The sequence below is a fragment of the Bubalus bubalis genome, chromosome 9 (genome assembly GCF_019923935.1).
Source record: "Bubalus bubalis isolate 160015118507 breed Murrah chromosome 9, NDDB_SH_1, whole genome shotgun sequence".
Lineage (NCBI taxonomy): Eukaryota > Metazoa > Chordata > Mammalia > Artiodactyla > Bovidae > Bubalus > Bubalus bubalis.
In genome coordinates, this window is record NC_059165.1 from 106,876,358 (window position 1) to 106,902,526 (window position 26,169).

The window sequence follows — 26,169 nt, forward strand, 5'->3', positions numbered from 1 at the left end:
TCTCGTAATGGAATCAGGTTGTTTTGACACCTTAATTTTGCGTGTCTACACTCATCCTTCTTTCTTTTCTTCTCCTCTGTTTCACTGGCATGTTTCTTTTTCTGTTCAGGGGCTGTCTGTAGCCAACTCTGATCAGATGGTGAAAACTAATGAGACCAAATGACAGATTCTGAGTATAGTGATGCTTTAGCGGTCGTTAAAGAAGTGCGATCAAGAGAAAACTGTAGACTCTTCACACCTAATAGATGAGCTGGGTTAGCTCTGTAGATACTTTGTAGTATTCATAATTACACTTACAACATATATTAGGTGCCAAGTACTCGTCTAAGCACCTTTCACAGATCGGTTCAGCTAAGCCTCACCACTGCAGTATGAGATACATACAGTGACCTCCATTTACAGATCAGGAGGTGGATGCAGGAGGGCTGAGTCACACACAGAAGGGGTCACACACAGATGAGTGGGAACACCGGCCACTATCTGCAGGAGAGGTTTGTGTTGTAGGCTTCCAGATGCACTGCTACCCAAGGCAGTGATTTTAGATGTTTTTGAAATTGTGACACCCAGCTGATATTTAGTTTTGGTACATCTCTCATGTGTACATACATTTATTATTAATTTTTAATAAAATTTTATTTTATTAGTAAATATTTAGTAAATCCTTCATTGACGTGTTAATGCAGAAAAATTAGCCAATCATAAGCACAGAAAAAGCACAAATCTTGAATTATCACAAAATGAATACACCCAGGGCAAGAAGCAGAACATTACCAGTACCACAGGGTCCTCCTCAGGGCCCCCTTCTCCCCGGCTATAACTACCATTCTGACTCCTGTTTGTGAGCTTTTCATGTACTTATTTTTAAAGTGAATTAAAGTTTGGGGAAAGTCTTGATTCCCTTAAGTCAAATAGAAACATCTTAGGGTATTATGAGTTGATAGAGTTGATTTGTGGAGTTTACTTCCTAAATACTTAGTTTTAATCGAGATTCTGGTATGAAGAACCCATACTCCAAAATAGAATAATCTTGTGGTGCGCATCACTGCTGGGAATCATGAAGAGTCTGAGACTTTATTATAGGTTTGAGAGTGAGCCTGCCTTAGTTTTGCAGATGTGGAAGAAGACAGGAGGCCCTTGGTCAGAGAGAAAGGGCCTGTTGTGTGTAGCAGGATTCTTGTGTACATCTGCCCCTTTGCCCCTAACTTCTAAGGCCCACGTGGATGCTGCACATTCCATGGGTTTGTGGCATAACTTACGGGGGGACTGCTAGCAGACCTGTCTAGCACTTGCCTCAGAGGGGACACTCACTTCTTATCCTGGTCAGGAAACGGGTCTCTCAGCCAGGACGAAGACACGACCCACAGCTACAAGGAAGATATTCTGGGCAGTTTTCATGACATAAAATTTCATATCAGTTTTTGATATAATATGTGGAGAAACACCGTGAAGAATTCCCTCTCTGTAGTGTCCGCACCTTGTATGGAGAGCATTAAGCAGCAGGGTGAGGCCAGCCTGAGCACCAACCACTGCTGTGCTGAGGGTCACAGCTGGACAGACACCATGAGCCATGAGTATCTGCTGCACTCGTTCAGTCTCAAAGTGTTTCCTGAGTCAGGGTTATGAATAAAATATGATCATTGCCCTTTGAGAGCCTGCAGTCAAATAACAAGTGGTCATCCTGCCATTTAACATGTTCTCTAAGTGTGCATAAGTTCTGTACTGCCCCGCAAGGTAGAAAGAGGGGAGGAGGGGTCGGGGTGGGTAAGGCCTCTCTCACTCTGGAAAGAAGGTTTCAGCAGCAGCAGGCGGTGTTTTGGAGTACCAAAGGCGGGAGACCACTTAGATGCCACTGTAGTCCAATTAAGACTTCTTTACATCTCTTTTTATGCCTGTAACCTGTGAGCTTTGGGTTTTTGTTTTCTTGCATTAACTCACTTCATAGTTGATGATGCTCTTCCAAATCTCAAGTGACTTTATTTCTTTATAACCGGGACTCTCAATTCAGCGCAGGCTCCTCAGGTGCAGCTACTGCCTTTTGTGGTGTCTAGCCTTGTGTTGTTCGATGTGGCATGTAGTACAGTAATCACTTTGAAGAGTCTTGAGTCTTTAGAGTATAACTCAGTGAGGAAGTTTCTAGAATTCCAGTGGACTCTTAAGTTCTGTGAGCCAAGGATGTTGTTGTTTCTTTTCTACTTGCAGCCCAGCATAGTATGCTGGGGGACTTAAAACTTGTGGTTTGACCCTGTACAAAGTCTTCATTCTTTCTTGGCCTTATATTCTTTATCTGTATGATGAGAGGGTCTGACTGAGTGTTCTACAAGGGCTGTTTCAGATCTGTCATTCATGACTTTTAAATGCTTTGATAAGGAATTCCCTGCTGGTCCAGTGGGTGGGACTCTGCACTCTCACTACTGAGGGCTTGGGTTCAGTCCTTGGTTGGAGAACTAAGATCCCACAAGCTGTGCAGCGTGTCCAAAAAAAGAAAAAAATGCATCAGTAAATGCAACCTGTAGGTATGAATAGTAAACCTTTGTTACCTCTAACAATATAAAACTATATATAAATATGTACATATAATGATATGGAACTCTATAAAGTTGGTTGGGATTACACAAATGAAAAAGTCTGTAGGATTATTTTATATAGGAAACTAAGTAAACTTATAAAATTGTCCAAAGAAGAGTGTTGGTTTAGAAACTTGTAGGACGTACAGTGGTGGGAGCCCTCGCAGCCAGAGTGGTGCTCCTGTGAAGAATCCGTGGGCAGTCGTTCCCAGTGGTTTTCTCCGTCGGTCGCATCTGGCCACGGATGAGCACCGAGGGTGCTGTGGTGCAGGGCTCCTGGGGACCGTGGTGCTCTGGGACCAGTACAGGCCCGGCCCCAGCCCTCGCTTCTCTTCCGCGTCGGGCGCAGTCTTCATCCTGCCTGGCACAGGTGGTGTGAGAGCCCGTGCAGGTGTGGGCCTGGCCCTGTGCTGGAGTCTCCCGTGGGCTCGGAACCCGGATCACCCCTCAGCGTCCATGTCCTGCTGTCCCTGGTCCAGGTGTCCAGGTCCTGTTGCAGGCTCGTCCGCCCACTAACGTGTGCCCTTTCCTTCAGAGGCAGAGCGACGTTGGCCGTGGTGCAAACCGACCCAGGAACCAGATGAGCGGAGACACCTGTGTCCAAACCTGGCCATGCTCCTATTATTTAGAGCTTGAAAAGCGATGGGTCCCTGGAAGACTGTCATTAACTTCTCTCTCACTAAAGTTTATGACTGATAAAACTAGAGAGACTCTTGTCAGCTTTCCCCTCTCTAGTATAATTGAGATCAAGAAAGAAGCTTCTCATTTTATCTTCAGTTCCATTACCATCCTGGAGAGGGACCACAGCAAGCACTGGTTCAGTTCCTTGCAGCCTAGCCGAAATGCTGTTTTCAGCGTCATCGAGCATTTCTGGAGAGAGCTGCTGTTGTGTGAGTCAGGAGCTGCCGCTGAGGCGGCCTCCTCCTCCATGACCAAGGGGAAGGAGCTGACTTGTCTGATGGCCTGTACCCAGAAGCGTCTGGAAGACACAGCCAGAGTCCTCCACCATCAGGGCGAGCAACTCGACGGTATCTCCAGAGGCCTGGACAAGATGGAATCTGACCTGGATGTGGCTGACAGGTAAGCAAACACTAGAATCCTAGCCTGGCCTTGGAATGGCTGTGGTATGATATCTTTTCCATCATCTTCTATTTATTTCACATTCAACGTCTGAAAACACAAGCTGTACTCCTGGGCAGTTGTGCTGAGCTGACTGCTATGGACATACAAATAAATGAGGGCCAGCATTCACTGAGCGTGCAGTATGTGCCAAGTACAGTTTTAAGTGTTTATGGGGATTACCTCATTCAGTCACCAGACAAGCCAGGAAGAGCATGTTGTTCCTCCTTTTGTCCATGGGGAAACTGAGGCTGAGAGGCCAAATAATTTGTTCAAGGTCACACACACTAAGTTTGTTAGCATAGTTTATCTTTATTTCTTTTTCATACCTGTATAGCAGCAGGGTTTGAGCTAAAGCATTTTGGCTTCAGAAACTGCCATCTTAGCCACTGCACCAAACCACTCTCAAACCTTCAGTCTTGGGGACCATCTCATCCTCCTTAAAAATTGAGTACCCAAAGAGCTTTTGTTTATGTGGGTTGTATATACCAATATGTACCATATTTTTTTAAAAAACTAAGGCATTAAATAATTATTCACTTAAAAAGTACAATGATAAATCCAAGTCCTCAGTTCAGTTGCTCAGTCATGTCCGACTCTTTGCGACCCCATGGACTGCAGCATGCCAGGCTTCTAGTAACATAAATGACATTTTTTTTTTTTAATGAAAAATAACTTTTATAAAGCAAAATGTGTAGTGAGAGGAGTGTCACTGTTTAAGATTTTCTGCACCTCTCTTTAAGGTAAAGCTTAGTATAAAACAGCTGAATTCTCATGCTTGCTTCTGCAATCAGTCTGCTGTGGTATCACAAGTCACATGTGATATTACAAGTCTCTGGAAACGCCACTCTACACTTGTGAGAGAATGAGAGTAAAAAGCTACAGAGCATTGTGGTATTGTATGAAGTAATTTTGACCTCCCAGACTCCTTTGGAGGGTCTCAAAGACCACACTTTGAGAAGTGCTGCGCTAACTATATGACCTATAAAATATGTCAGGGATTTTTGAGTCTAGTAGGAGTAACCTCTCCCTCCCTGATGTCTGGAATGGTTGCTTGAGAGCTCAGGATGAGGTGACAGTCTTATGATGGACTCTGAGTGTGGGTCTCCGTCTCTCAGACCAGGGGTGCATGACTGCTGTTTGTGAGACCCTTGCTTCTGGAGTCACCACCTGTTGCTATTTCTAAGCCCTATGTGGTAAAGGGCTTTGTGCTAGAGCTGCGGGAACTGGGCCCTGCTTCTTATTCTTAAGAGGAGGTGCTTATGGTGAATGAGATGTAACATCATCAGACCTCCGTGGGCTTTCCTTGTGGGAACAAGGCTAGACATTTTCCCGCTCTTCTTGCAGTTCAGGAGTTATACGACTGAGTTGTAACAGAAGTGGTGTTGGTCACTTGCAGGCCTAGACTCTAAAAGCTCTCCTACCCAGTCTCTAAGACTGTCTTCCCCTTTATCTGCTGGAGTCCTCCAGGAGTGGAAGGCGCTAGGAGAGGAACATTAGTTAGATAGGGTTTAGGGCCCCAAGTGGCCTCCCAGAGCAGAACCCTGATCTGAGCCCTCAGTTGGACCGCAGTGTGAACAGGCGATAGTCCTTTACTGGGGCTAGGCCCTAAGGATTCTGGGAGTTGTTTGTTAGAGCAGGCAGCCCTCGTGGAGTAGCACAACAGTCCTGTGGGAAATAGAGACGCCTGGTAAATAGCTTCAACATAGAACAGAACATTGAGATCCGAGATTTAGAGGAATGTTCATCCACACTGGAAATCAAAGAAATGTACACTAAAATAATGGAAATCTAGGTTTTAATGATCAGATTAGTAACAACTAAAAGTAAGAATTTTGTTGTTCTTCTGTTGCTAAGTAGTGTCTGACTCTTTGCGACCCCACGGACTGTGTAGCAGGCCAGGCTCCTCTGTCCTCCACTCTCTCCCAGAGATTGCTTAGATTCGTGTCCATTGAGTTGGTGATGCTATCTATCTTATCCTCTGCTGCCCCATTCTCCTATTGCCTTCAATCTTTCCCAACATCAGAGTCTTTTCCAATGACTCGGCTCTTTGCATCAGGTGGCCAAAGTGTTGGAGCTTCAACTTCAGCAGCAGTCCTTCCAATGAATATTTAGGGTTGATTTCCTTTAGGATGGACTGGTTTGATCTCCTTGCAGTCCAAGGGACTCTGAAGAATCTTCTCTAACACCACAGCTCAAAAGCATCAATTCTTCAGCACTTCCCTGGTGGCTCAGAAGGTAAAGAATATGCCTGCAATGTGGGAAACCCAGGTTTGATCCCTGGGTTGGGAAGCTCCCCTAGAGAAGGGAATGGCTACCCACTTCAATATTCATGCCTGGAGAATTCCATGGACAGAGGATCCTGGCAGGCTACAGTCCATGGGATTGCAAAGAATCAGACACGACTGAGTGACTTAACACTTTCTCACTTAGCCTTCTTTGGGCTTCCCAGGTGGCACTGGTGGTAAGGAACCAACCTGCCAGTGTGGGAGACGTAAGAAACGTGTTCAGTCCCTGAGTTGGGAAGATTCACTGCAGGAGGACATGGCAGCCCACTCCAGTATTTCTGCCTGGAGAAGCCCGTGGACAGAGGAGCCTGACAGGCTATAGTCCATAGGGTTGCAAACAGTCGGGCACAACTGAAGCGACTTAGCACACACACGGGCAACCTTCTTTATGGTCCAGTTCTCACATCTGTACGTGACTGCTGGAACAATCATAGCTTGACTATGTGGACCTTTGTTGGCAAAGTGATGTCTCTGCTTTTTAATATGCTGTCTAGGCTTGTCATAGCTTTCCTTCTAAGGGGCAGGCACCTTTTAACTTCACTGCTGCAGTCACCGTCCACAGTGATTCTGGAGCCCAAGAAAGTAAAATCTGACACTGCTTCCACTTTTTCCTCTTCTGTTTGCCATGAAGTAATGGGACAGGATGTGATAATCTTAGTTTTTTGAATGTTGAATTTCAAGCCAGCTTTTCCCTCTCCTCTTTCACCGTCCTCAAGAGGCTCTTTAGATCCTCTTTGCTTTCTGCCATTAGAGTGGTATCATCTCTGCATCTGAGGTTGTTGATATTTCTCCCAGCAATCTTGATTCCAGCTTGTGATCTATGCAGCCTGGCATTTCCCATGATGTACTCTGCATATAAGTTAAATAAACAGAGTGACACAGTACAGCCTTGCCCTACTCCACTTCCAGTTTTGAACCAGTCCATTGTCTGTGTCTGTGTTGCCTCTTGACCTGCATAAAGGTTTCTCAGGAGACAGGTAAAGTGGTCTGGTATTCCCATCTCTTTGAAAATTTTCCGCAGTTTGTTGTGATCCACACAGTCAAAGGATTTAGTGTAGTCAATGAAGCAGAAGTAGATGCTCTTCTGGAACTCCCTTGCTTTCTCCATGATCCAGCAAATGCTGGCAATTTGATCTCTGGTTCCTCTGCCTCTTCAAAACCCAGCTTGTACATCTGGAAGTTCTCAGTTCATGTACTGCTGGAGCCTGACTTGAAGGATTTTGAGCATAACCTTGCTATCATGTGAAATGAGTGCAGTTGTAGAGTAGTTTGAAGATTCTTTGGCATTGCCCTTCTTTGGGATTGGAAAGAAAACTGACCTTTTCCAGTCCTGTGGCCACTGCTGAGCTTTCTAAATTTGCTGACATACTGAATGCAGCACTTTAACAGCATCATCTTTTAGGATTTTAAATAACTCAGCTGAAATTCCATCAGCTCTACTAGTTTTGTTCATAGTAATGCTTCCTAAGACCCACTTGACTTCACACTCCAGGGTGTCCAGCTCTCGGTGAGTGACCACACCATCGTGATTATCTGGGTCATTAAGAACTTTCTTGCGTAGTTCTTCTGTGTATTGTTGCCATTTCTTCACACTCTCTGCTGTTTCTGTCCTTTATCGTGCCCATTCTTGCGTGAAATGTTCCCTTGATATCGCCCCTTTTCTTGAAGCGATCTCTTGTCTTTCCAGTTCTATTGTTTTCCTCTATTTCTTTGCATTTCTCATTTAAGAAGGGCTTCTTAGCTCTCCTTGCTATTTTCTGGAACTCTGCATTCATTGGGTATGTCTTTCCCTTTCTTGTTTCTCTTCTTTCCTCAGCTATTTATAAAGCCTCTTCAGACTACCACTTTGCCTTCTTACATTTGTTTTTCTTGGGGATGGTTTTGGTCACCGCCTCCTGTACAGTGTTCCAAATCATAATTTTCAGATACTCGTACAAGATCTGATCCCTTGAATCTATTTGTCACCTCAACAGTGTAATCATAAAGGATTTGATTTAGGTCATCCTGGAATGACCTAGCGGTATCCCCTACTTTCTTCATTTAAGCCTGAATTTTGCCTTAAGGAGCTCATGATCTGAGCCACAGTCAGCTCCAGGTCTTGTTTTTATTGATTGTATGGAGCTTCTGCATTTTTGGCTGCAAAGAATATAATCAAAATGACAATTGGCATAATACTTTTGGAGAACAGTTGGGTGGTTTGTAAATCTTCTTTTGACAAAAGACAAAGGGAAAGGATGACCCTGAGGCTGGAAGAGAGTACTTGTGATACCTGCCCGTATCCCAACAAAAGATTAACATCCAGTTAGTTACAGGCTGAATGAGAAGAAGACCATTCAACAGGAACGTTAGGAAAAGTCGTTGATTGGAGTTTAGACTAACAAGCCACTGTAACAGAGATCCAAAAGTATTGTTGGTAAAAGCTAGAAGTTTAATATAATGGTCCAAAGGAAGGTAGGGATCCCAGGCAGATATAAAGCTCTGCTCTACGCCGTCACTTGGGGCTGCATGTTGACTGGAACATCCTCCTATCTTATCACATGGCACCATTACCACATCAGAAGTTGGTGGCATCGATCATTGCCAGCCAGTGGGGAGGGCGAACAGAGAGGGAGCCCAGGGTATACAGCCGTGTCTTTAAGGAGATGACCCCAAAATCGCCCTTATCAGTTCTGCTCATATCCTACTGGCAGGGCTTAATCTTGTAGCTACACTTACGAACAAAGAAGCTGGGTGGTTGTGAGAGGTTACTCAGATATTTCACCATCAAAGGAAAAACAGGAGAATGGATAATAGGGATCATGAGTAGTCTCTGCCACAGTGTCTCGCAATTGAGAAATCCCAAAAGACCAGTAAAAAGGGAGTTCATCATCCCTAGTAATAAGGAAAGGTAAATTAAACCAACAAGTATATTAGTGGGTAACCCCAGCTGTTAGTTCAAATGTGGGGTGATAATAACTCTGAAGTTCCTGTCAAGAATGTGAATTGGCTCAGCCACTTAGGAGAGCAATTGTCAATACCTGGCGAAGCCAGAGGTGCACAGACCCCCTGCTGTGACCTTTCCCTTTCCCATGTGTAACCTGGGAAATGTTGGCTCTCGTGCACAGCATGTGTGGACATGAACTTTAATAAAAGACTCTGGACAGTAGCGAGCAATTACAATCAATGGTCTCTCAAGGGGATTGGGTATATAAGCTATGTTTTAGTCACAAAATAGACTAATTTTTCGTATTAACTTACATATTAGATATCAACTTGAGTAAATCCCAGAGCACTGTTTGAAAAACAAAGCAAGTTGCAAAGAGATGTGTACAGCAGGATACCATTTATATGATTTTTTAACATGCAAAATAATACTGTAGGAAAAATATAGAATTAAAATATAAATACCTGAACAGGAAGGGTACATGCAGACACCATACCGTGTAGCTCTGTGGTGATTTACCCAGAGAGCAGCTGACTGGTGTTCCTAGATGGTGGTCTTGTGGTTCCTGATTCTTCTCGGCATGGGTCCTTTCAAGCTGATTGTGATAGACCCTCAGTAAGCCTATTATTTCCTGTATTATTTCTTTGAAATTTTTTTCACCTCATTTTTTAAAATGTATTTCTTTTGGAACTCCCCCTTTTTGTCATCTGACTTCTTGAACTCTGAACTGATGTTCTAATATTGTTCTCATTTTTCTTTTTCCTCGTCCTGTTGTTCTGCTTTTTATTCAAATTTTAAACTTTTTATTTTGTACTGGGGTATGTGTGTGCTAAGTTGCTCAGTCATGTCCAGCTCTTTGTGATGCCATTGACTAGCCTGCCAGGCTCCTCTGTCCATGGGATTCTCCAGGCATGGATACTAGAGTGGGTTGCCATTTTTTTCTCCAGGGGATCTTCCCAACCCAGGGATCGAACCAGTGTGTCTTGCATCTCCTGCATTGGCAGGCAGGTTCTTCACCACTAGTGCCGCCTGGGAAGCCCTATCGGGGTATAGCCCGTTTAACAATGTTGTGGTAGCTTCAAGTGAACAGCGGAGGGGCTCAGCTGTACATACACATGCATCCATTGTCCCCTAAACCCCTCCCATCCAGGCTGACATATAACATTGAGTAGAGTTCCATGTGTTACACAGTAGGTCTCTGTTGGTTATCCATTTTGAATATAGCAATGTGTACATGACCTTCCCAAACTCCCTAACTGTCCCTTCCCCCGGCAACCATAAGTTTGTTTTCTAAGTCAGTGAGTCTCTTTCTGTTTTGTAAGTTGAACTTTGTATCATTTCTTTTTTGTTGTTGTTTAGTCACTAAGTTGTATCCCACTCTTTGCAGCCCCATGACCTGCAGGACACCAGGCTTCCCTGTCCTTTACCATCTCGCAGAGTTTGCTCAAAGTCACGTCCATTGAGACAATGGTGCCATCCAGCCAACTCATCCTCTGTCGTCCCCTTCTCCTTTTACCCTCAATCTTTCCCGGCATCAGGGTCTTTTCCAATGAGTCGGTTCTTTGAATCGAGTGAACAAAGTATTGGAGCTTCAGCTTCAGCATCTTTGCACATATAGGGGATGTTGGAGAAGGCAACAGCACCCCACTCCAGTACTCTTGCCTGGAAAATCCCATGGACAGAGGAGCCTGGTAGGCTGTAGTCCATGAGGTCGCTAAGAGTCAGACACGACTGAGCGACTTCACTTTCACTTTTCACTTTCATGCATTGGAAAAGGAAATGACAACCCACTCCAGTGTTCTTGCCTGGAGAATCCCAGGGACGGGGGAGCCTGGTGGGCTGCCGTCTGTGGGGTGGCACAGAGTCGGACACGACTGAAGCGACTTAGCAGCAGCAGCAGTAACTAGTGATGTTGAGCTTCTTTTCGTTGCCTTTTGGCCATCTGTATGTCCTCTTTGGAGAGATGTCTGTTCAGGTCTTCTGCCCATTTTTTGAGTCGGGTGTTATTGTTTTGATGCTTCTAAGCATCATAAGTTCTTCGTAAATTTTGGAGACTAATCGCCCATTGGTCACATCATTTGCAAATCTGTGGGTTGTCTTTTCATTTTGTTTATTGTTTCCTTTGCCCATGCAAAACTTTTGAGTTTAATTAGGTCCCATTTGTTTATTTTTATTTCCATTATTCTGAGAGAGAGATTGGAAAAGATGTTCCTGTGATTTATGTCAGAGAGTGTTCTGCCTGTTTTCCTCTAGGAGTTTTATAGTGTCTGGTCTCACATTTAGGTATTTAATCCATTTTGAGCTTATTTTTGTGTATGGAGTTAAAGAATGATCTAATTTCATTTTTTTTACTTGTGGCTGTGCAGCTTTCCCAGTACCGTTTGTTGAAGAGATTGTCTTTCCAGCATTGCGTAGTCTTGCCTCCTTTGTCATAGATTAATTGACTGTAGGTGTTTGGGCATATTTGGGGGTGTTCTATCTTGTTCCATTGATAAATATTTCAATTTTGGGGCCAGTACCATATTGTTTTGATGACTGTAGCTTTGTAGTATAGTCTGAAGTCAGGGAGCCTGATTCCTCCAGCTCTGTTTCTCTTTTTCAGGATTGCTTTGGTTATTCGGGGTCTTTTATGTCTCCATTAAATTTTGAGATTTTTTGTTCTAGTTCTTTGAAAAATGCTATTGATAATTTGATAGGGATTGCATCGAATCTGTAGATTGCCTTGGGTAATATAGTCATTTTGACAGTGTTAATTTTTCCAATCCACGAACATGGTATTTCTTTCCATCTTTTTGTGTCCTCTTTGATATCTTTCATCAGCATCTTATGGTTTTTGGAGTATAGGTCTTTTGTCTCCTTAGGTGTTTTATTCGTTTTGTTGTGATAGTAAATGGAATTGCTTCTTGAATTCCTCTCCTGGATCTTTCATTGTTAGTGTATAGAAATGCAACAGATTTCAGTGTATTGATTTTGTAATCTGCAGCTTTACCAAATTCATTGATGAGCTCTGGTAGTTTTCTGGTAGCATCTTTAGGATCTGCTATGTATAGTATCATGTCATCTGCAGTGGCAGTTTAACTTCTTCTTTTCCCATTTGGATTCCATTTACTTCTTTTACTTCTCTGATTGCTGGAGCTGCTGCTGCTGCTGCTGCTAAGTCGCTTCAGTCGTGTCCGACTCTGTGCCACCCCATAGACGGAAGCCCACCAGGCTCCCCTGTCCCTGGGATTCTCTAGGAAAGAACACTGGAGTGGGTTGCCATTTCCTTCTCCAATGCATGAAAGTGAAAAGTGAAAGGGAAGTCGTTCAGTCATCTCCGACTCTTAGCGACCCCATGGACTACAGCCTACCAGGCTCCTCCATCCATGGGGTTTTCCAGGCAAGAGTACTGGAGTGGGGTGCCATTGCCTTCTCCGTTTCTGGAGCTAGGACTTCCAAAACTATGTTGAATAAAAGTGGCCAGAACGGACATCCTTTCCTGATCTTAGAGGGGATGCTTTCAGCTTTCGACCATCGGGTGTGATATTAGCTGTAGGTTTGTCGTGTATGGTCTTCATTATGTTGAGGTGTGTATCCTCTATTCCCACTCTTTGGAGAATTTTTTTTTTTTATCATAAATGGGTGCTGAATTTTATCAAAAGCTTTTCCCAAATCTAATGAGATGATTATATCGTTCTTGTTCTTCAGTTTGTTGATTTAGTGTTTCACATTGATTGATTGGTGGATGAAAAATCCTTGCATCCCTGGAATGAATCCCTCTTGTTCATGGTCTGTTATCTTTTTAATGTATTGTTGGATACACATTGCTAGTATGTTGTTGAGAACTTTTGCATCTATGTTCATCAGTGATATTGGCCTGTAGTTTTCTTTTTTCCTGTGGTATCTTTGTCTGCTTTTGGTTAGAGTGATAGTGGTCTCATAAAATGAGTTTGGAAGTTTTCCTTCTTCTACAACTTTTTCGAACCATTTCAGAATGATAGGTATTAACTCTTCTCTAAATGTTTGATAAAATTCACCTGTGAAGTCATCAGGTCCTGGACTTTTCTTTGGTGAAAGTGAAAGTTGTGTCTGACTGTTTGTGACCCAATGGATTATACAGTTCCTGGGATTCTCCAGACCAGAATACTGGAGTGGGTAGCCTTTCCCTTCTCCAGGGCATCTTCCCAGCCCAGGGATCGAACCCAGGTCTCCTGTATTACAGGTGGATTCTTTACCAGCTGAGCCACAAGGGAAGCCCAAGAGGTTTTTAATCACAGTTTCAATTTCAGTGCTTGTGATTGGTCTGTTTATTATATTTTCTATTTCTTCCTGGTTTAGTGTAAGGAGACTCTACCTTTCTAAGCACTTGTCTGTTTTTTCCAGGTTGTCCATTTTATTTGCAAACAATTGTTCATAGTATTCTCTTATGATCCTTGGCATTTCTGTGACGTCAATTGTAACTTCTTTTTCATTTCTAATTTTATTGATTTGAATTTTCCTCTTTTTCTTGGTGAGTCTTGCTTAGGGTTTATCAATTTTGTTTATCTTTTTAAAGAACCAGCTTTTAGTTTCATTGATCTTTGCATGTTTTTTTGTCTCCATTTCATTTATTTCTGCTCTGATCTTTATGATTTCCTTCCTTCTACTAACTGTAGGTTTTGTTTGTTCTTTCTCTAGTTGCTTTAGGCACGAGGTTATTTGAAATTTTTCTTATTTCTTGGGGTAGGATAGTATTGCTATAAACTTCCCTCCTAGAACTGCTTTTGTTTCATCCCATACGTTTTGGACTGTTGTGCTTTTGTTTTCATGTGTCTCAGTGTGTGTGTGTGTGTGTGTGTGTGTGTGCGCGCGCGCGCGTGCACTTAATCACTCAGTCGTGTCTGACTCTTTGTGACTCCATGGACTGTAGCCTGCCAGACTCCTTTGTGTAATTCTCTAGGCAAGAATACTGGAGTGGGTAGCCATTTTCTTCTCCAGGGGATCTTTCCAACTTAGGGTTTGAACACTGGTCTGCATCACAGGCACACTCTTTACCATCTGAGACACCAGGGAAGCCCTTCCCTTTCTCTAGGTGTTTTTCACTCCTCTTTGATTTCTTCAGTGGCCCAGTGGTTGTTGAGGAGCATATTGTTTAGCCACCACGTGTTTGTGGTTTTTAGAGGTTTGTTTTTTTCCTTATAATTTATTTCTAATCAGATATGTTGTGATCAGAGAGATGCTTGATATAATTTTGATTTTCTTAAATTTACCAAGGCTCACCTTGTGGCCCAGGGTGTTGTCGGTCCTGGAGAGTATTCCATGTGCACTTGAGAAGAATGCATAGTCTGCTGCTTTTGGGTGAAATGCTCTCTAAGTATCAGTCAAGTCCAGCTCATCTAAAGTGTCATTTAAGGCTCGTGTTTCCTTGTTAATTTTCTGTCTGGATGATCTGTCCATTGATAAAAGTGGGGTGTTAAAGTCCTCCACTATTATTGTGTTACTGTTAATTTCTTCCTTTATATTTGTTAGTATTTGCCTTACATACTGAGGTGCTGCTATGCTGGGTGCATATATATTTATAGTTGTTATGTCTTTTTCTTAGGTTGAACCCTTGATCATTATGTAGTGTCCTTCTTTGTCTCTTACAACAGTCTTTGCTTTAAAGTCTATTTTGTCTGATATGAGTACTGCCACTCCAGCTTTCTTACGAATTCCATTTGCATGGAATACCTTCTCCTATCCCCATACTTTCAGTCTATAAGTGTCCCTAGGTCTGAGATAGGTCTTTTGTAGACAACTATATATATGGGTCTTGTTTTTGTGTTCACTCAGCCAGTCTATGTCTTTTGGTTGGTGCATTTAATCTATTTACATTTAAGGTTATTATTGATACATGTGATCCTATTACCATTTTCTTCGGAGAAGGCAATGGCAACCCACTCCAGTACTGTTGCCTGAAAAACCCCATGGACGGAGGAACCTGGTGGGCTGCAGTCCATGGGGTCACTAGGAGTCGGACACGACTGAGCTACTTCACTTTCACTTTTCCCTTTCATGCATTGGAGAAGGAAATGGCAACCCACTCCAGTGTTCTTGCCTGGAGAATTCCAGGGACGGAGGAGCCTGATGGGCTGCCATCTATGGAGTCGCACAGAGTCGGACACGACTGAAGCGACTTAGCAGTAGCAGCAGCATTACCATTTTCTTAATTGTTTTGGGTTTGTTTTTTGAAGACCTTTTCCTTCTCCTTTCTTGAGTAGAGAAGTTCCTTTAGCATTTGTTGTGAAGCTGATTCAGTGGTGCTGAATTCTCTTCCCCTTGCTTGTCTGGAAAGCTTGATTTCTCCATTAGATCTGATCAAGAGTCTTGCTGGGTAGTGTTCTTAGTTGTAGTCTCTTCCCTTTAATCACTTGGAATATGCCATGCCATTCCCTTCTGGCTTGTAGAGTTTCTTTTGAGAAATCAGCTGATAACTATATGGGATTTCTCTTCTGTGTTATTTTGTCTTTTTTCCCTTGTTGCTTTTAATATTTTATCTTTGTCTTTAATTTTGGTCAGTTTGATGACTATGTGTCTCGGTGTGTTCCTCCTTGGGTTTATTCTTCCTGGGACTGTCTGTGCTTCCTGGACTTGGTTAATAATTTCCTTTCCCATCTTCAGGAAGTTTTCAGCTATTATTGTCTTCAGATGTTTTCTCGGTTCCCTTCTCTCTCTCTTCTCCTTCTGGGACCCCTGTAATGTGAATATTGGTGCATTTAATGTTGTCCCAGAGGTCTCCTAAGCTGCCTTCATTTCTTTTCATTCTTTTTTTCTGTATTCTGTTTTGGGGCAGTGATTTCCAGCATTTTGTCTTCCAGATCTATCCTTTTGTTTGCCTCAGTTATTCTTAATGTATTGTATATCTCTGTTTGTTCTTTAGTTCTTCTTTGGTAAACATTTCTTGCATCTTGTCAGTCTTTGCCTCCATTCTTTTTCCAAGATCCTGGATTATCTTCACTATTATTATTCTGGATTCTTTTTCTGGAAGGTTGCCTATTTCTACTTCATTTAGTTGTTTTTCTGGTAATTTATCTTGTTCCTTTACCTGGGACATAATCCTACTTCTTTTCACTTTGGTTTGCTTTCTGTGATTGTGGTTTCTAGAGGCTATGGCATTGTAGTTCTTGCTTCTTCTGTCTGCCCTCTGGTGAATGAGGATGAGTCTTGTGCAAGCTTTTAGATGGGAGGGACTGGCTGTGGGGAAAACTGGGTCTTGCTCTGGTGACAAGGCCATGCTGTGCTTTGTAAATCTTTAATCCAGTTGTCTGCTGATGAATGGAACTACACTCCCTCCCTTTTAGTTGTTTGGCCTGAGGTGACCCAGTGTTGGAGTCTGCAGGCTCTAAGGTAGGGCTAATGGCTACCTGTAAGAGGACTTAGACCAACACGCACCTCCCAGGACTCCTGCTGCCAGTGCCCCTGTCCCTGCGGCAGGCCACGTGGACCCATGCCTCCACGGGAGACCCTCAAACACTCACAGCTAGATCTGGCTCAGTCTCTTGTGGGGTCACTGCTCCATTCCCCTGGGTCCTGGTACATGCAAGGTCTTATTTGTGCCCTCCCAAGAGTAGAGTCTGCTTGCCCCAGTCTTGTGGAAGTCTGTCTCCTTTGTCCTTTATCCTTGGCGGGTTCCAGTGTCCTCCTGTCGATGGTTGTTCAACAGCTAGTTGCGATTTTGTTGTCCTCACAGGAGAAAATGAGCACATTTCCTTCTGCTCTTCTATCTTGAAGCAGTCTCTGTTCTGCTTTTGTTTCTTGAATTTTATCTTCCTACCTTTTATTTCTGTTATCATATTTTTAATTTCCAAGAATTATTTTTTGTTTTCCAAGTGTTTCTTTTGAGTATCAGCCTGTTATTACTTCATGGATGCCGTGTTCTCTTTTTTCTTGGGTTGTTATGGATAGCCTTGTCTTATTTTTCTGCGTGGGAAGGCCTGAGGTGTACAGCGAAATTTTTGGTTCTGCTGAAAGGAGTGTGGTCCCAGTGTTTGAGAGTAGTGCTTTGTGGTCTGAGAATGTCGGGCCCATCTTCCCATGACAGTCCTAGATTTATGCAGTTAGTGTCTTCAACCATTGGAGAAGGAAATGGCAACCCACTCCAGTACTCAGGCCTGGAAAATTCCATGGACAGAGGAACCTGGCAGGCTGCAGTCCATGGGGTTGCAAAGAGTAGACACGACTAAGCCCACAGGACAGTGGCTTCAACAGTCTTTCCAAAATACGGTCCCTTCCCTTTCTCTCCCCCCACGCCTGCCACGTTTCTCTGGCCCTCTCTGCCTCCCTTTCTATCTCCCTGTTCCCCTTCCTCTTTCATTCTTTTTTTGTACTAAGGGAAGCTGAGTTTTCGGAATTCTACAGATTTTGAAATATAATCTGGTTAGATTTAAAGCGACTAATAACCCTTATTTCAAATGGTATAGGAGACGATGATGTGGCAGTGGTGATACATAAAATATCATCACGGGCTGCGCATAATCAAATATTTGTAAAAGGCTCTGAGTGACCATGCGTTTGATACCTAATAACTTTTTTTTTCTGATAACATTTTTGACATGCTGATAGGTAATGAAGTTGGCTGGCTGCTCTGACTGCACTGGACAAAGTATGGAAAGGAAGGGATGAGTTCAGGTGCCCCATAGTGACCTGAACACTGCTATATCTGCCCTGAAGGGAAACCTTAGCTCCCAGAGCTGCACAACTGAGATGGCTGAAAATCAGATCCAGAGTGTCGTCCTGTGAGTGACTGAATCATAATGTAAACTGAAATCCCAACTTTGCATGGTGTCTGCTGTTAAACCAAGGGTATTAATAGAAATGAAATGGGATCCTGAAAATTAGAATGTGGACACATGGAAAGGTCCTGATGAAACTGAAAGAAGAGAACCTCTAAATTCTGATGAGTCTTCTTTGCCAGTAAAAGCAGCCCTTCCATCCCTATCTGAGGTGATTAACCACACTTTGCCTGAGGAATCTGTAATGGCCTCCCCTGAGATAATTGCTTTGCAGGACAATGCAGATTCTCCTCAAGACCTACCCTCACCATCCCTCTGTGCTTCTAAGTATATTGTTAAGGCTTAAGTCTCAGCAGATCCCAAAAGATGAAGCCCAAAGTGTGACCTACAAAAGGAGGTGCACGACACTTTAAAAGAACCACATGATTTTTCTAATTTTTACAGACAGAGATCTTAAGAATATGTGTGGGTATGGATATCTTGGGTGTGGGTCAGTGGTGAGAGGCATATGAAGTTGGATGAGAGGAATATGAAGTTGGATGTGGCTGAGTTTCCTGAAATGGAGGCTTGCTAAACAGAGATCTTGGATTTGTTGCTGTAGCTCAAGAAGTTAGAAAGGCTCTAACAGTTGGTTGGATGAGATGTGGACTGAAAGGCAGCCTAGACTAAATGAAGTTTGGAATGCTAGAACTGCCTTGGTATACTCCAGAGGAAGCATCTCCGAGGAAGTATAGGAAGTATACTCACAGGAAGACTGGAATGGTAGAGTAGATGTATTATGTGACATCTCTCATCTACCCTGACAGGGTCCAAGGAAGACACACTTTTCACCTTGACTATGGGAAATAAATTTTTAAGAGGAGTCCCAGCATCCTTAAAGAGCTGTGTGGTTGCTCTTCTCTGCAGGTCAGGAATTATAGTGGGAACTGCTGCCACTGAACAGGGATCCTTAAATGAGCAGGGATAATTAGAGTTTGGGGTGGCAGGGCTAAGTGGTAGCACTTAAATCACCAAAGACAAGTGGGGGTGGCTACCATAATCGACAGCAGAGTCAAAGCAAGCAATCAGAATAATCTGATTCCCAGAGACCTGGGAGTCAATTGGCCAGTTGATCATGTGCCCCTAGAAGAGAAATAGTTGGGCAGTTGACTCAATTCTTACTCGATCTGTTAAGCAGAAGAGTTGTAGGTGATTCAACATCTAAATTGAATTTTTTAAAAAAGTCATAGCTTCTTAATTGATTTCTAGACTTGAACCACCTTGAACAATGGGGAAGGTGGGTCCGTCATCTTGTGGAAGGATCTCAGTACGCTATCAAATTTTGTACTGTTCATCTTTATCCCAGCTTTCCCCCCGAGAGACCTGTGGCATTTTACCAGGGTGACCATGCACTGGAAAAAAGGAAATAATCAGATTGTCAGGAAACACTAGACACTTGGAGAAGGAAATGACAACCCACTTCAGTACTCTTGCCTAGAAAATTTCATGGATAGAGGAGCCTGGCAGGCTACAGTCCATGGGGTCTTAAAGAGTCGAACATGACTGAGAGACTAAGCACTTTCACACTAGACACTAGCTCTCAACTAAAACTGATTCTGCTAAGTTGCTGCTAAGTTGCTTCAGTCATGTCCGACTCTGTGCGACCCCATAGACGGCAGCCCACCAGGCTCCCCCATCCCTGGGATTCTCCAAGCAAGAACACTGGAGTGGGTTGCCATTTCCTTCTCCAATGCATGAAAGTGAAAAGTGAAAGTGAAGTTGTGTCTGACTCTTAGCGACCCCATGGATTACAGCCCACCAGGCTCCTCCATCCATGGGATTTTCCAGGCAAGAGTACTAGAGTGGGGTGCCATTGCCTTCTCTAAAACTGATTCTAGGAGACCCAAAACATCACTGTGGTTCATCTAGGGGCTTTTGGAGGTCAGATGATCAGTGGAGTTTTAGCTCAGGTTCATCTCACAATGAGATGACCCCTGACCCATTCTGTGGTCATTTTTCCTAGTTCTGAAGTATGTAATTGGAATAGACATATTCAGGAACTGGCAGAATCCCTACACTGGTTCCATGACCTGTAGAATGAGAGATATTCTGGTGGAAAAGACCTAAGTAAAAACCAGTAGAACTGCTTATGCCTAGCAAATTAGTCAACCAAAAGCAATTTCGCTTCCCTGGAGGGATTATAGAGATGAGTACCACCGTCAAGAACTTGGATGGTAAGTCCTGCCCCATCTCCATCCAGCTCACGTATGTGGCTGTGGGAAAGAATATGGGTCTTGCAGGACGTCTTAAACTTAACCAGGTAGTGGCTGTGATTGCAGTTGGCATTCCAGATGTAGTTGTACTGCCTGAGCAAATGGACAAGCATATCCCCTGGTGCCTGGTATGCAGCATCTGATCTGGTAAGCTTTTTTTTCCATCCCTGTTAGTAAAGACCACGAGAAGCAGTTTTTATCAGCTGACAAGGCCAGCAGTACACCTTCACTGTCCTACTTGAAGGGTGTACCAGCTTTTCAGCCCTGTGTCATGATTTAGTTCACAAAGGTCTTGATGCTTTCTCTTCCACAAGATGACATGATGTTCATGCTGATTGTACTTAGTGAGTAAGCAGTAGCAACTACTCTAGACTCATAAGACATTTGCATATCAGAGGATGGGAAATCTGACAGAAATTCAAGGGCCTTCTACTGCAGTGAAATTTTTAGAAATCCCGTGGGATATGGCTCATTGAAGTATCTCCTGTATGGTGAAGGGTAGGTTGTTGGCATCTGACTCTTCCTACAACCAAAAAGGAGGCGCAGTGCTTCTTAGCATTTGAAGCAACATGTTCCTCATTTGGATGTCTTACTCTGGCACATTTACCAAGTGACTGAGAAGCTGCTGGTTTTGAGTAGGGCCTAGAACAAGAGAAGGCTCTGAAACAGGTCCAGACCACCACAGAGCTGCTCTGCCACTGGGGTCATATGATCCATTGGTATATGATGTGTGAGTGGCAGACAGATGTGCTCTTTGGAGCCTTTTGCAAACCTTTATAGGGAATTTCTGTACACACCTTTAGGATTTTGGAGCAAAGCCCTGCTATCCTCTGCAGATAACTACTCCTTTTGAGAATCAGCTCTTGGCCTGCTACTGGGCATTAGTAAAGACAGAACACAACCACAGGCCACCAAGCTACTATACAAGTTCAGCTGCCCATCTTGAGTGGTTGTTATCTGACTCACCATTCATGAAGTTGGGTATACTTAGCAGTACCCCATCATCAAATGTATCCCACAAAAATTGGGATACAAAAGATTGGGCTCAAGTAGGCCCTGAAGGCACAGGTTAAGATGCATGAGGAATTGGCCCACATGCATGCTCCTCCCACCCTTTTCTGGTACCCTGCCTTCTGTTTCCCAGCCATTTATAATCCATTCCCTACTTGGGGAGTGCCCTGTAATCAGTTGACTGAGGAGGAAACACTGGGGCCTGGTTGCAGGATACGCAGGCACTACCCAGAGGAGGAGAGTAGTAGCAGGAGGCTTTCTCTCTGGGACATCCTAAAGGACTGTGGTGAAGGGAAATCCTCCCAGTGGACAGAACCACAGCAGTGCTTCCGGTTCATTTGTGTTGGGAAACGCAGTCTTGTGTATGCAGTCTTTTTACCCCTACTTTGCCTCTTAAAAGTGGGCCTTGGGGCTAGAACACTTTATTATCAAGAGGTAAAAAAAACCCCACAACCTACGCCATGCTTTTGGGGGAATAACTTTCCTTGTTACAATCTTTACCAGTGATCTTTTGTTCTGCTTAAGCCTGTACATTAGTGGTTCTCAAGCATACCCAGTCTTTTAAGATTTTCAGACTCCGTGGGGGAAGGGGAAGGGTCCTTCCACTATGGTACTGAGGGGTGTGCACGAGCCAATTGCTGTCCACTGGCTGCTGGAGGGACCTGCTGACCATGAGGGAGCTGTGCCCATTATTGGAACTGATCTTGCTCTGTCTCATCTCTGTGTAAATAAAACTCAGTAAGGCGTTGCTCCATCTGGCGCTTAACTGTGTTGTGTTTCATGCTGACTCCAACACCACGGTGCTGTGGGCAGGTGTTTGGAATCCTCTTCTGGGATTAGTGACGATAAGCCGCATTCTGGTCCACAGTCTGCTTGGAAGGAGGGATGGCCAGACACTGAACTGTGTTCTGATTGGTTGTGGCAAAGTGGTTTGGCTGGAGGTTCAGGGACTGGAAGAAACATGATTGGAAACTTGATGACAAGGAGGTCTGGGGTAGAATTGTATGAATAGATCTTTCTGAATGGGCAGAAAGGTGAAGGTATGTCCCACGTGAGTGGTCACCAAAGCATCTCCTCAGCAGAAGAGAATTATAGTAACCAAACAAATAGGAAGACCCATTCTCTGGACACCAGTCAGCCTGTTTCTCCAGTCCATCCTGTTATTGTCCAGTGGGCCCATGAACACAATGGCAACAGGGTGGAGGAGGCTGTGTTTGGGCACTGAAGCATGAACTCCACTTACCAAGGCCAGCTTGGCGATTGCCACTGCCCTGCAATCCAGTGGCAGCAGCGGTCAACACTGAGTCTCCAATATGGCACCCTTCTCCAGGGTGTTCCGTCAGCTACGTGGCGGGTTGGTTACAGTGCACTGTTACTCATTGTGAATTCTTTGTAGATGGTGAGTTACTCTTGCTGCTTTAAATTTTTGTTTTTGTCTTTAAGTTTCAGCAATATGATCATAATGTGTTTCTTTTTTATTCTCCATGGAGTTTGTTGAGCTTCTTGGATGTGTCTATTCATGGTTTTCACCAGATTTGAGAAGTTTCAAATCATACATATTTTCTGCCTCTTTTCTGTCCATCTGGAATTCCTGTAATACATGTGTTGATCTGCTTGATGGTGTCCCATAGTTTCTTTAGGTTCTGTTCATTTTTCTTCCAGAGAACGCAGTGGCACCCCACTCCAGTACTCTTGCCTGGAAAATCCCACGGACAGAGGAGCCTGGTACGCTGCAGTCCGTGGGGTTGCTAAGAGTTGGACACGACTGAGCGACTTCACTTTCACTTTTCACTTTCATGCATTGGAGAAGGAAATGGCAACCCACTCCAGTGTTCTTGCCTGGAGAATCCCAGGGACAGAGGAGCCTGATGGGCTGCCATCTATGGGGTCACACAGAGTTGGACACGACTGAAGTGACTTAGCAGCAGCAGCAGCAGCATTTTTCTTCTTTTTTCTTTCTGCTCCTCAGACTAGAAAATTTCAAATGTTTGACCTTCACATTTGCTTATCCTTTATTCTCCCTGCTCAGATCTGCTGTTGACTTCCTGTAGTGAGTTTTTTATTTCAGGTACTACTGTTACTTTTCAGCTCTAAAATTTGTTTGGTTTCTTTTATTAATTTCTATCTTTTTATTGACATTCTTTGCTCATATATTGTTATTCTGATTTTTTTCAGTTCTTTGTCCATAATTTCCTTTAGCTCTTTGAACATATTTAAGACAGTTGGTGTAATGTCTTTGACTGATAATTCAAATGTCTGGGCTTTCTTTATTTTCTGTGAATGGGGCATATTTTCCTCTTTCTTTGTGTATTTTGTAATTTTCTCTTCAGAACTACATATTTTGAAGATTATGTTTTCAGAACTCTGTTATGGACTGAATGTATGTGTCCCTGAAATTTATGTATTAAGTCTAAACCACCAGTGTGATGGTGTTAGGAGGTGGGGCCTTTGGAAGGTAAAGTTTAGATGAGGTCATGAGGGTGTAGCCTCCATGATGGGATTAGTGTCTTTACAGAGAAGGAAGAAGCTGGAGAGAAAGTGACTGAAAGCCAGGGAAAGAGCTCTGAGCAAAAACCACATCTGTTGTAATGCTGATCTTGGACTTTTTAGCCTCCAAAACTGTAAGAAATAAATATTTGTTGCTTAAGCTACCAGGCTGTTGCAGCTCAAGCTGAATGATAACACTCTGGAAATCTAATTCTCCTGTACCTCAGGGGTTGGTGGTTTTTGCTTGTTGAGGGTTGGAACTGACTTTTTGTGACTACTCCAGACTATTTTTGCAAAGCATGTATTCCTTGTTAAGTGTGGCCACTGAAGCTCCCAAGAAAGAAAAAATAAATAGATCTTGTTTCTTTAAATTCCCTCCCGACTGGGGAGCACTCCAGCCCATGGTGGTAGAGATCTCTGTGCCAGCCTCTCAGCAATTGAAAGCCCCTGTCAAAACTCAACAATCTCAGTTTTTGGAGGAAAGGTCATTGTTGCCCACCCTGGCTCCAACAGGCCGCACTAGGAATACTTGCTGCTGTTCCACAGATGTGAGCTCTGGTTTTGTGGGGTGGGAGATGGTAGCTGCTACTGCTTGAAAGCAGAAGTTGCTTGAAATTCACTGTCTCTGCATCAACTTCCTCTGGATGCTGCAAATGTTCTCCTTGACCAGAGTTCCATGGTAGTTGCTTCAGACAGTTCTGCCAGTTTATTTGTTTTGCTGGAGGGACAGATTCCTGCAGCTTCCTATTCCACCATCTTCCCTGTACTCACTATCTATATGGCTTTTATGAATAGATGATGCCCTTCATGTGACCATTTCATTCTAGAGCAAATTTCATTGTTTTTCTGTATTTAGCAGTTTTGAAAGTAATGATTTTGTTCTTTATCATCATCAGAAAATGTTGGTATAATTTTTAACATCCTTTTGAATTTCTGGATCTAAAAGTATTTGATGAGTTTCAATCCATTGCAATTAGTATACTACTGAATGTTAAGCTGTTCCATCTTTAAGCATGTTGTAACATTTTTAATCCAATAATTTAGCAGGGAGTAATATCTAGGATTGTAAACCTTAAATTATATAACCTCAGGTATTCAGGGACAGCCCCTGTCACCTTTTATTACCTTTTAAATATGACTGTTGGGTGAATGGTCTGCAGACAAATTCCAGGTAAAGCCCGCACTATAGAGCAGAAGCAGGGCGAGGCACAGAAGCTCAGTCACTGCAGAAAGTCTCGTCAGTGCAGGTGGTGTCCAGAGGCTTCATTTCCAGCTGCCTCTTGGGAGGGAGTTAAGAGCCCTGGTTCCCTAATACTCATTTAACAGCCATGCCATTCTTCAATCACATCTTTACCACTTCCTCCCATTCTGTGGTAAAATAAGGATTACATAATGAATTTTTAGAATTCATTATGTTTTCATTGGGTTCTATGAGTAAGTAGCATTGTCTCAGTCTTCATGTATTGGAATATGCCTTTATTTTACTGACACTCTGAATGGTAATTTGGCTTTTCACAGTTAAGCTGAATTCAGCTCAACATTTTGAAGATGTTTTCCATTGTCCTTTTTGCATATGTTATTGCTAAAGAGAATTTATTGTTCCTTTGTGGCTAATGTTTTTTTCTCCCTATTCTAAATGTTCTAATGTTTTACTGCTGTTTGTCTATTGTAGATGTTTTAGAACAGCTTTCTAACTTACATACCATAAAATTCACTCATTTTATGTGAACAATTCAGTGATTTTTAGTTACTTTACAGAGTTAAATGAATGTCACTAGAGTCCAATTTTAGGACACTTCTGTCACCCTCAAAAGTTGCCTCAAGCCCGGTTGCTGTCACTGTCTGTTCTTAGCATAGCCCAGGTCACCACTAATCTGCTCTCTTTGTGTATTGTATGGATTTGTCTTTCTGCAGAGTTAATATATGCCTGGCTCCTTTCAGCTAGCATTGTGGTTTTTGAGATTCATTCATGTTGTAGGATGTACTTTATTACTTTGTATTTCTCAGTAATACTCTGTTTTGTAGATCTGTCACATTTTGTTTATTCATTGACTAGTTTTTAGTCTTTTGCGGGGGAGGGCACCACATGGTTTGTGGAATCTCAAGTCCCCAGACTGAACCTGGCCACGGCAGTGAAAGCACCGAATCCTAACCACTAGACTACCATGGGACTCCCTACCCAATGGTACACGTGTTATTTCTACTTTGTGGTTATTATTAATAATGCTGCTATGGATACTCATGTACAAGTGTTTGTATAGGTACATATTTTCATTTCCCCTGGGTGGGAAGTTGCTGGGTCTTTGTTTAACATTTTTAGAAGCTGAGAAATTGTTTTTCAAAATAGTTGCACCATTTTGCATTCCTGCCAGTAATGTATGAGAGTTCTGTTTTCTCCACATCCTCACTAATACTTGTTATTGCCTTTTTTATAGCCATCCTAGTGGGTGTGAAGTGGTATCTCATTGTGGTATCCATTTTCATTTCCTCACAGTAGTGAGCATCTTTTCATGTGCTTTTTGTTCCTATGTATATATTATTTTCAAGTCCTTTGATCATTTATTATTGTTATTCTAGAGTTAAAAGAATTGTTTATATATTCTGGATATAAGTCCCTTTATCAGACATATGACTTACAGATATTTTCTCCTATTCTGTGGATTGTCATTTCCCTTTCTTGATTGTTTTTTTGAAATATGAAAATTTTTAATTTTGATGAAGTGTGATGTATCTGTTTTTTCCTTAATATTGCTTCACTTTTGATGTCATATCTAAGAATCTCTTGTCTAATCCCAG

The 26,169-nt window shown here is 43.0% G+C and overlaps 1 protein-coding gene across 4 annotated transcripts in view; it reads left to right on the top strand.

The window, feature by feature from the left end:
- The window catches only part of SNAP47 (synaptosome associated protein 47), a 66,184-nt gene that overhangs the window by 6,982 nt on the left and 33,033 nt on the right, over positions 1–26,169 (top strand). For all 4 annotated transcript variants that reach the window (XM_025293938.3, XM_044948398.2, XR_006553580.2 and 1 more), the window contains exon 2: positions 3,100–3,644. In XM_025293938.3, coding sequence (XP_025149723.1) covers positions 3,100–3,644 — 545 coding nt within the window. The remainder of the gene's footprint in view (positions 1–3,099; positions 3,645–26,169) is intronic.